The 12185-nt window shown below is 27.3% G+C and overlaps 1 protein-coding gene across 1 annotated transcript; it reads left to right on the top strand.

Annotated features, from left to right (window-relative positions):
• The first annotated feature begins 8369 nt into the window (after positions 1 to 8369).
• OCT59_006656 (uncharacterized protein) lies at positions 8370 to 11408 on the top strand. Its single transcript, XM_066141411.1, has 10 exons — positions 8370 to 8727; positions 8819 to 8858; positions 8963 to 8984; positions 9080 to 9207; positions 9410 to 9542; positions 9628 to 9776; positions 9860 to 10452; positions 10573 to 10717; positions 10797 to 10860; positions 10945 to 11408. The coding sequence occupies exons 1-10, from the start codon at positions 8403 to 8405 to the stop codon at positions 11125 to 11127; spliced, it is 1782 nt and encodes a 593-aa protein (XP_065998199.1). The 5' UTR covers positions 8370 to 8402; the 3' UTR covers positions 11128 to 11408.
• The last annotated feature ends 777 nt before the right edge of the window (positions 11409 to 12185 follow it).

Here is a 12185-nt window from a genome sequence, read left to right on the forward strand (position 1 = left end):
TTGAAGTTGTTTAACACTTATAGTATCATGCTCTCGGTTCAGTATAGAGTCCAAAGATATATCTCACTAACTTAGGAGGACCTTTCGTATTTTCTGGGATCCTTGATTTTAAAATTTATGCGATATATTACTGGGTCACTGGCGATATATTAAAGTCATGGGACAGCAGGGGACAGCAAATCATTTTTGAAAAATGTTTTGTACTGGAATAAGGATTTAAGGCAAGTGATATAGGCGTTTATGTGAATATGACGGCCACATAGGTGTCCTGGGATTCCCTGCTTAGGCATAATTAACAGGGTGGTAAACCTCATATGGTATGAGGTGATAGTAACTAAAAAAAATCTTTGAATTTTGTAAGCCAATAAAATTGTAAATCTAAATGAGAACTTGAGAATTTTTACACTATCCACTAACTACTATCATGGATGAAAATTTTTAATTGTAATTTGTTTCTTATACTATGTATACTTGATTTTGCTATTTAGCATAAAATTTCTTGATGAAATAAAAAAGTTCTAATAATTATCTGGAAGTATATAGAGAGTAAGTAATAACGAAGTAACATAAATCACATTTATTACTTAATGTTATGATTACGCTGAAATAAACATTATAGATCACTCTTAATGATGAAACTGCTCGATACATTGAATCACTTTAAATACAAGAACTACTTTATCTTCTAAACTATGAATATTAAAACGCAACACCAAAACGATCCTCCGTCATCTACTCCTCAAATAAGAAAATTTACTACAACGGGATCGATCATTAACTGAATTTGATTTTTCAAATATATGCTCTAAAACGCGGCGCTTCAGGCTTGTTTAACACCATTTAATAAAAGCTATGCTTATATAGCTTTGTTTTTCTAAATCGCGTCCGATCAACTAATTTCTATCCGATGAACTAACTTAGAATGTGACACGTGTTTTCTTTATGATGATGATAATAATAGGATTAACTCCTGCCCCTAGTGCGTTATCTAATGCGTTGGGTGTAGTCTACTGTACTTCGATTGCCATTTTGATCACAAAAACTAAAAACCAACCAAAATTTGCGATTAAAGTTCAATTTTGATGATAAACTATTAACAAACCAATCAGTTTTCGTTTTGTATTTGTCAGTATTTTTTATCTACTCGACCAAAACGACCTACGTTTTTGGTGGTACATATTAATCGGTTTTCTACAATCAAAATTTTATTAGACATAAAGTTTAGTGCAACCGACCAAAAATCATGATCAATCAATACTGAAATATCATGAAAATAATAAAAAAAATGAGTATAAATAATGTAATCTAACTAAATAACTTATAAAATCAACTGCAGCTTTTCTCAGAACATTTAAACTTTTAAGCTGTATTGAAAATTGTAAGTTGCGCTTAACATTCAATATCAGATATTGGTTAGTTGCGGCGAACAAATGAAAAATTATATCAACGTAATAACTAGCATAATTAGTAAGTAACAAATGAATATTTAACAGCAATTCCAAGATCATAATATTTCGCAACCCGTCCCAGCGCCTTGCTCAGCAAAGCTGCTGGCAAGCAATATTTATCGAATAATTTGTCTCATCCTATAAATTGCCCAATAATTTTAGTTCTTTTGAATTTATCAGTAATTGAACTCTTAAGTAATACTGTAATAACAACTCGATTAAATTTATTTTAATAACCTAAACAAATTTCATTTTTTTTTTTCAATCTTGAAAAAATTTACTCTGTGAACTCGTTAATCATTCTGATAACAAAAGACCGTTCAATACTTACCTTGAATATTAATCTTTCCAATTGTAAAAGAAAGGGTTAGAACATATGATTTATATTGAGTAAAGTAGATTTTCACTTGATAATAATAGTATGCGTACCTAACAAAGTCATCATATATCTAAAATCTGGATTTGGTACGAAATCCTGAAACTCATACAGTAATCCCGACGGTATAATATCCCGACACTCGCCCGTAGTTTCTTCCCGAAAAATCAAAATATCGAAATGTTATAATCCCAACATTTTATAAGCCCGAAATTCAAAATACGGAAACGAAAAATCTTGAAATCGGTATTATGGGGGTACGGGATTATGACATTTATTTTGGGATTATGACATTTGAATTAAGATTTTGTCGGATTTTGAGTATCTGGATTTAGGATGACGGGATATAGAACCACAAAATTTCTTTCAAAATCCGTTCATATATATATATATATTTAAGGTTTAGTATTTGGTATACCATTAGCAAGGTAATTGAGAGTCATCGTAGGACGTAAAGTGAACTTATATTCTTTATGTCACACTCTTTATAAAGTACTGTATTTCTGTATGGTACATAACAAATAATGATCAAATTATTACAAAATTATGCAACAAAACCAAAGGCATTTTCAAGTAATTAATTTTAACATCTTGATTTTTGAATTTTTGAAGATTAAATCATAAAATATATTTTCATGAAATTGATTAATATTGATCATATTGATCGCAGATAAAAATTACCCTTCAGTGAAAAAAAGATTAAATAATGATTTTTTATTACTATTTTTAAAATTATTGAAAACGTGAACTTTTAAAATTATTAGATGGATTCATGATTTATTGTTATTATTTTTAAATTTTTCACTAGACGGATTTTTATGAATCTCAAGATGCGATTTATAGTTTAACAAAAAGTTGTTTTTCATATGCGTGCGTATAAACAGACATTTACTTACTCCTAAGTAGAACAGAAGTGTCTTCCGCTACGTCATGTATCTTTGTATCTTCCGCTATGCTTTGTATTAAAAAATCATGACGTTTAATAAAGATAATCGATGTAATTATTATAAGTGTTAAAATGAATTAAATATTTGATTAAATATTATTACGTACAAAAGTTTACAATAACGGTTTTTATTTCAAAAGAATTTTAAAGCAACATTAGGGCGAAACTAAATTATTTATTCTAATACAAATTAGGCAACCATTTATCTAATTCAAAAAATGGTCCTCTTTTTCTGGTTAACACTCACTTTGATAATAAATAATTTCCCTCCTTTTTCATTTGCTTATAAAAGCTAATGCATTTCTCAAACAAAGTAAAAACAATTCGAATAAATTATAATAGAACAGTAAAGTATTATTTACTCATTAATGTTTTATTAAAATTTAATGAAATATGATAACATTATAATTTTAACAAATTGGGCATAATTTGGGCAAAATGGTATTTGATAAAATTAAGTGTAATAACTCTCAATAAATACTGAAACCTTCTTTCATCGAAGTCGATTGATTATCTACGCTGTTGCCTAAACAATCATGAATCAAGAATATATATTTTAATACTTTTTTATTATTTATTACAAATTTTTTTTTTTAAACGCAACGAAAACTCCGAGCTATCAAAGATACGGGACGTAAATTAGCCGCGAAAATCATGGCGTTGACCGTTTAAACGAAACTATACTGTAGCATCAAATGTATAATTTGTAAAGGTTATGTTTTACGTAAAAAATTAATGTCAGATAGGTTTTTACAACAGTGTTAAGACTTAGGGGTAAGGAAGATCACACAATTTACTATTTCACGCATCTCTTCAGGACCAGAATTACGATATGATTATTTTTGGTCGTTCTACACAAAGTTTGAAACGGTGAAACCTATCCCTCAAATTGTAGCCATACAGCTTTGGGGTCCTACGTTCAAAGACTATTTAGTGTAAGTTTTATACAACATATTTAATTATAACATTTTTAAACAATTAAATAATTTACTTAAGAATCATTTTTTGGGAGGACTAAATAACATATTACTACTTGCATGATGTTTAGGAAACTGTGGTATGATAGATATGAATAGAGTGTAAAAAAAATTAACATGAAAATCTCGAACATGATTCTTGGCGAAAATTATCGTGAAAATCAGAACTTAATTTCTTGGCAACGATTTATTAATTGAATTGATCCGATTATAGATTTCCGTAGCTTCCGTAATTTCTTGGCAATGAATCATCAAAAAATTAAACTGGTAAATATGAATCATTTAAACGCGCGATAGAATTTATTACGTGATAGTAATACTTTTAATATTTTTGTATCATTAACTTTTTTTGACATTTAACATTTGACTATGATTAAATTAAAAATAAAATTTTTTTTATAGAATTTTTATTTATAGATTATGATTTACGTGGGCGAGTATTATGAGTATGATCACACCGATTGACATCATACATACATAGCGAATTAAAAATAGTAAAATGGTATATTCATTTAACGTTTTGGATAAGCGTTAAACAAAGAGAAATGTCTTTCGATACGCCATGTATCCTTGTATCTTTCACTACGCTTTGTATCTTTTGCTATGTTTTGTATTAATTAAAAAATCATGACGTTTAGTAAAATAATCGATGTAATTATTATAAGTGTAAATGTAAAATGAATTTGACAAATTTCTTTATTTTTTAAAATATTTGATTAAAAACATAAACATTATTAGTTATAAAAAGTTTACAATAAACAAAAATGATTCGGATTTTTTTTCTTTCGAAAGAATTGGAATTATTATAATGAAACTTTAAAGCAATATTTAGGGCGGAACTAAAATTATTTAGTCTAATACCAATTAGGCAACTGTTTACCCAATTCAAAAAAAATGTTTACCTCTTTTCTGGTTAAAAATATTTCACCATCATTTTTAATAATAATTACTTACTCATAAAAGCTCAAAACAAAATTCGAATAAATTATAATAGAACAGTAAAGTATTAATAATTTTCTAAATTTAATGAAATATTATAATTTTAACAAATTGGGCATAATTTGGGCAAAATGATATTTCAGATTTGACAAAATTAAGTGTAATAACTCATAATGAAGCTTTTTTTCATCAAAAGAACGATTAATTATCTACTACGCTGTTCTAACCAAATAATTGTTAATTCTGATAATCATAACCAAAGTACAATTGTATCAAGAAACACTTGTTACAAAACAAGATTATGTTCCAACTAACCTATAATAAATACAGCCTTACTTCTTTTTTCATCGAAGAAGGTTGACTACTTTATTGTTACCTGAACGAATAATTGTTATTGTTAATTTGCACAATCATAAACGAAGTACAATTGTGTGTTATTAATTAAAAAACCTATAATTTAATTATTCATTACAAATTTTTTTTCTTTTTTTTGAATATTCAAACACTTATTCAAAAAGATAATGTTCGATACGGCACGTGTGAAAATCATGATGTTAACCGTTTATAGGTTATAGACGGACCAATGGATTATTCACAATAAAATTGGTTTAAAAATAAACGAAATTGTTAATGGCCACAATTATAACCTTTATAGATAATCAGATGGATCTGATAACAGAAATCTGGCATGTACATTCAGATGCGGATTGGAGAACATTTATTTCATATGTAAACATGTAAATTCTAAGCATGTGCAAAGTAGTTACGACATATATGAATTTGGAGAACAAAAATATTATACTATAGCATCAAATATATATTTAGTAAGAATTAATGCCTTTTGATTCAGGATCACCAAATATTTTAAATGCGCTCCTCGAATTTATTAAAAGGATGCTAAAATTCGGATTTTAACAAAAGACCAATCATCAACGACTGTAAATATTAACGGATGAAAAAAAAAAATAATTTTTGAAATTATAAATAGTAATTAGATGTTCTTGATTAACGGGTTCAGGGGAATTTAGTTGAAGTCCTTACAGGCTTACACTTACAGGAACTGGACTTTTCGTTCTTACCGTTCTTGCCATTTTTCTAAGAACTTGTTGGAACTTATTGTCTATATTTGGCTAAATTAGAAATTATTTCATTAAAAAATATTACACGCAATTTATGAATTACAGGTTATTACAACAGTATGTTAGGGGTAACCGGGTAAGGGATGGAAATGGGAGATCAGCACACAATTTACTACTTTTACGCAACTTCTTCAGGACCAACGTTGCGATATGATTATTTTTGATCGTTCTACACAGTTTGAAACAGTGAAACCTAACCCTTCGAATTATAGCCGTACAGCTTTTGGAGGCCGACTATTTTTTACACAACATGTTTATTTAATTTTAACATTTTTAAACAATTAAATAATTTACTTAATTGAAAAATCAAGGATCATTTTTTGGGAGGGATGCATAGCATATAGTTACTACCTGCCCTGCATGAATGATCGGAAACCGGAATGATAGACATGAAATAGAGCGTAAAAAAATTAACATGACATAATTCTTGGTGAAAATCATCGTAAGTAAAAATTTATTGAATTATTCCGAAGTCCGATCGTAGATTCCGTAGTTTCCATAGTTCCTTGGAATAAGCTGATATTAAAATTAGACAATGCAAGATACGAGTTCCATTTTAATATATCGATCGATCAATCTGAAACACTCAAAGATGTGATAAAGCATCTATTGCATGATGGTTTGTAACATCAACTTTATTGACATTTAATATTGACTAATAAAATTAAATTATATCTTTTTACTCAATAAAAAAAATTTTTCTTTATAGAATATTTATTCATAGAATTTTTATGTTTTACGCAGGACGAAGTTGATCACACAAGTCACACCGATTGACATCATAGTAAATTATAAATAGTAAATTGTGTTGAGGTTTCGGAAGAAAGTTAAACAAAGAGAGAATTGTTATTGCCATTTCTTTTTAAAGTAATTTTTATTATTTTATTTTTTTTTTGATCTTCCGAATTTTCTCTGCTTATTTTTACATATGTCGTAATAGAATGGACAATCAATCTTGTTTATTTAAAATATACTTGTACGGTATTTTCTTAAATTAGTACTACTTATAATTTTTTTATAGTTTTCTATCTTCACCAATAAAAAAGAAAAGAAAAGAAAGAAAATAATATATCATATTTTGAATTAAAGTTTTTCCGCTAAATTTATTTTGTATTAAATCGACTTAATAAACAAAAAAATTATTAATATTATAAATTAGCGGAATTAAGTTTTTATAGTAAAAAATTAGAGAACTCATAAAACTCATACAATCGTAATTTTTCAAAAAAAAAAATGAAAAACAAACATTATTAATTAGTGAAATTAAGATTAGATATTACTGTAGTAGTACTGTAGTATAAAACTTTTTTAAAAAAAAGATTCAATCATCATCTATAAGATCTGACAATGAAATAACCGTTTTCGAAAAAAGAAGGAAATTGTAAAAAATAATAAGGCAGAAAGCAAAAAAAGCGCAAAAACAAATGCAAACAAAAATGCAAAAAAATATTTAGGGATAATAATAAAATAATATTATTGTTAAAATTCTTTTTGAATAAATGAATGAATTCCTGATATGTTTAAAAAAAAAAAAAATTTTTTTTTTATTCTCTTGTTTCATTTTTTTTTTTAAAAAAAAAAGAGAAAATAAGATATTCATTTTCGTAAAATTAATCAATTATTATTACATAAAAAAAAACTGCAGCTTTAGTCATAAATAATAGACCATAATCCAAATTACTTAAAATACTTTAGGTCCTCATGCCGAGTTAATTGCATAATACATTTTTTTTTTATTTTATTGACAAAAATAACTTGTCATGTGAATTTTGTGAAAATCGTATGATGATGTACAACTAACATTATTATTATACGGTATATTTTAGTTGATGAAATTTTAATAATTTTCGAAATAATTATAAATGTATTTCCAATTTTAGATATGAAAGAAATCGCAACCTTTTCTTTGATTCAAATGGTTACGTCGACTTCGCGTTTCATACTCCGTGTTATACGAATTTAATTCTTTAGCAAATAGCAATATTTGATCCAGTTTAAAAAAGTTTAGCGATGTGTAACCGAAGGGTTAATAATAAATTCTATTTTCTACAATCTCACATAAAATCTATTGAATTCGACCTCCTCAAAAAAAAAAAATTTTTCAGGTTCGGGTTCAGTCATTACCCATTAAGGTAAATTTCATACTACAAGATAAATGAAATTCCGAGATTTTATTAAATATATCCTAACCCCCTATTTTTAGATCATATTGTCCCTTATTACTCTGCGCCGGACGATAAAATAATTTATTAATTTGGTAAATTCATATAATAAACAAATATATAATTAGAAATTAAAGGCTTCCCTTTATTAGCTAAATAATTAACGTTACACAATTTGTTGTCCTCGTCTATCATTTCAACAAATTTGGTTTATTGATAGTAATGCAACAGCAGGTTGGACTGGTTTTTTTAATTTAAGTTATTATGGGGTTTGTATGAATTGATTTAATATTTTTTTTTATGTATATATTTATCTTTTATCAATGATTAATATTTGATAAATTTGTATAAATACGCTTCTTAGGAAGGATACTTCTCGTTCGAACAGGATAAGGCGTCTCAATTAAAAAAAAAGATGGGGAATATTAAAAGAATTTTTGCTCTCATAATAACCTTATTCGTGATATCTGCGTTTTCAAGATCAACTTTTTCTGAGCAATTAAAACATAAACGACAAAACAAAGATAATGGCCTTTTTACACCTTATATTCCTTTGGAGCCAACGCCTAATCCTATAACAAGAAGTTACGAAGTTGAATTGTCCCAAATAAATTTAGCTCCAGATGGTTTTACGAAAACAATTTTTGCAATCAATGGTCAATATCCCGGTACTGTCATTCATGCTAATAAAGGTGATAGAATTCAAGTTACAGTAAAAAATAATATTGGTGAACCGTCAGGTAAAAAATTATTTTTTTTTTCATATATTTTTGTGTATTTAATTGAAAGATCTGTGAACGTTTTTCATCTTAATACCTTCAATAATAATAGTTATCCATTGGCATGGAATGTTTCAGAGAGGAACTAATTGGTATGTAAATCATTTTTTTAATTTTTTAATTTACATCAAAATTACCTCATTTTCGTAAGAAAAAATAATAATAAAAATTTAAATTTTGACTTTGTAAAAAATAGGTATGATGGAGTATCAGGACAAGTAAGTTAATCTGAATTAAATTAAATTAATCCTTTTTTAGTCTCGATTTTTTTTTTTTCTGACCGATTTATGTCACGTGATCATCAAATGATCAGACTCAGTGTCCCATTCCCAACGGTTCATCATTCGTGTACGATTTTAGTACCCAAGAACAACGTGGAACCTTTTGGTACCACGCACATACACATGGTCAATATATGGAAGGAATTCGAGCTCCATTAATGTAAATATTATAATTTTATTATTACCGTATTTTGCGGTTAGTAAGCACCCCCGAAAATAAGCATACCTGGCCAGAATCATAAGGATCTTGGCCGGCATTAAGTGCAAAATGGGGTGCTTATATACCGCAAAATACGAAGTTCACGAAACATGTATTCAATTTACGATATATTTTATATATACTTTTTTTTAAAAAAAAAAAGCATTCACGATCCCAATGACCCTTACCGTAAAGATTATGATTTTGAATACATTATAACGATGTCGGATTGGTATCATCAACGTGTATCAGATATGTTGGCAATAAGAATGTCTCCAAATTATGGCGGTCGTAATGTACGAATTAAATCTTTTTATACTTTTATACTTTTATTATTTGATTCAAAATTTAATAATAAAATATTTTATCATTTAAATATAGCCTATTCCGGATTCTGGTCTCATAAGTGGTGCCGGTCGTTATAATTGTTCTGCTGCTCCACCTGGTAGCGAATGTCGGGAAAACAATCCACTTGCTGAATACAAAGTTACACCCGGTAAAAAATATAGACTTCGTTTAATAAATACAAGGTAAATAGAAAATGAAATTTTTTATTCCGGGATGGTCTTTTGCGGATAGTAACCATAGTAATCATATCAATTTTTTTTTTTAGCGGATTGTCCCACTTTATGTTTTCGATCGATAATCATCCTTTAAAGATTATTGAAGCAGATGGAGAATATTCGAAGCCAGTAATAGTAAATAAATTGCCTGTAGCCATTGGTCAAAGATATTCTGTCATTATTGATGCTAACCAAAAAGTTGATAATTACTGGATGCGTGCGACGATTGATGATAGATGCCTTCTAATTAATAACCAAACAGTAAATTTCGATTCAGCGATAAATTATAATGTTACAGGAATTTTAAAATATGATGGTGCAGGATTAGGTTATCCAACATCCACTGAATATCCCGACCAACTTGAACCTTGTCTTAGTATTGATCCAAATCTTTTGAAAACACTCGAACCTCAACAAATTCCTGGACCTGCAACAAATAAAATTCAATTAGTCGTAACTTTTAGAGATGACGATCAGAATGTTACACGTGCTTTTATAAATAATTCTTCGTTTGTTGTTGACGATAATAATCCAACATTAGAAAAATTTGTTTCTGATGACGTGCCGTTAGATCAATTTCCTGCTAATCAAAATATATATGCTTATGATCAACTGGGTGGAACTATTGACATAGCTTATATAAGTAAGTTCCGTACCGAGAACAATCCTTTTTTTGTACTATTGTTCTACTTGATTATAATTTATAAACAAGACAAAGTAAAATTAAAAAAAAAATTTTATAATTTATATTTTTAAATTATAGATAATAATAGTGCGATTCATCCAATCCATATGCACGGACATAATTTCTATGTACTTGGTACAGGATCAGGAATAGTAGTTGATGAAAGCAAGTTGAATTTAGTGGATCCTTTCCCTCGCGATACATTTGTAGTGAACTCAACCAGGTAAGAACCAGTAATTTGAACGATTGTTTATTTATTTATTATATTTATTTAACGTGAAATTTTCTATTAATGAAAATAGTTGGTCCGTATTTCGATACAAAGCTGATAATCCCGGTGTCTGGTCTATACATTGTCATATTGAGGTAATTATTTTTTTAAATTACTATATTTTTTTTTAAGTAAATTTTAAAAAAGAAGTTAACCAATCAAATATATATATTTTTTAGTGGCATGTTGAAATGGGTATGATCGCGCAACTTATTGAGTTACCAACGGAACTATCAAAAGTCACAATACCAGAATCTGTTAGTAATTTATGTAAACAACAAGACAATTCCAATTCAAAGAGATCCAAATTCTCAAGAAGGAATAGACTATTTAATACTGATATGAAAAGAATAAAAGTATAGTAAAAAAGAATAATAGAATAATGAGAAATCATTAATTATTATTAATAATTTTATTTTAAAAGAGACTTTATTTAAAAAGACTTTGAATCAAACATTTTTTTAATTTTTTGAGAAAAAAAAAAGACATTTATTTCACTTTCACCACTACTCTCACTACTCTCAAGAAAAAAACTTTTTTCATTTTCTTTAATTCCATTCAAAACTACACTTTACTAATTCATTGTAATAACAGAATCTTTTATTATTATTATTTAATAAACTTTTTTTTTATTAACAATTGTAATAGTAGTATTTCTATGTGATTTCTTAATTAATTTAACATTATTAGTAGAACTACCATTATAACTATGATGTAATAATTTAATATATTATTATTATTATCATCTGGTAAAGAAAGAATAGAAAATCTTTGATTATATTTATTATCATTATTTGGAATTGTACTTATACCATTTTTCATCCATTCTGCTTTTTTTGATTTAATATCAAAGTTATAATATGAATAAGTAGAACGATATAAATCTTTTTTTACTATAATGTTTTGTAGTGGCATGTTGAAATGGGTATGATCGCGCAACATATAAATCCTTTTTACTATAATGTTTTGTAGTGGATGTTGAAATGGGTGTATGATCGCGCAACTTATTGAGTTACCAACGGAATTATCAAAAGTCACAATACCAGAATCAGTTGGTAATTTATGTAAACAACAAGACAAATTCAAAGAGATCCAAATTCTCAAGAAGGAATAGACTATTTAATGTTGATATGAAAAGAATAAAAGTATAGTAAGAAAGAATAATAGAATAATGAGAAATAATTAATTATTATAATAATATTTTTTTTTTAAAAAAAAAGACTTTATTTAAAAGGACTTTGAATCAAACATTTTTTTAATTTTTTGAGAAAAAAAAAAGACATTTATTTTACTTTCACACTACTCTCGCTACTCTCCTATTCTCGCTACTCTCAAAAAAAAAACTTTTTCAATTCCATTCAAAACTACACTTTACTAATTCATTGTAATAACAAAATCTTTTTTAATAAACTTTTTTTTC

Source organism: Rhizophagus irregularis, chromosome 14 (genome assembly GCF_026210795.1).
Source record: "Rhizophagus irregularis chromosome 14, complete sequence".
Lineage (NCBI taxonomy): Eukaryota > Fungi > Glomeromycota > Glomeromycetes > Glomerales > Glomeraceae > Rhizophagus > Rhizophagus irregularis.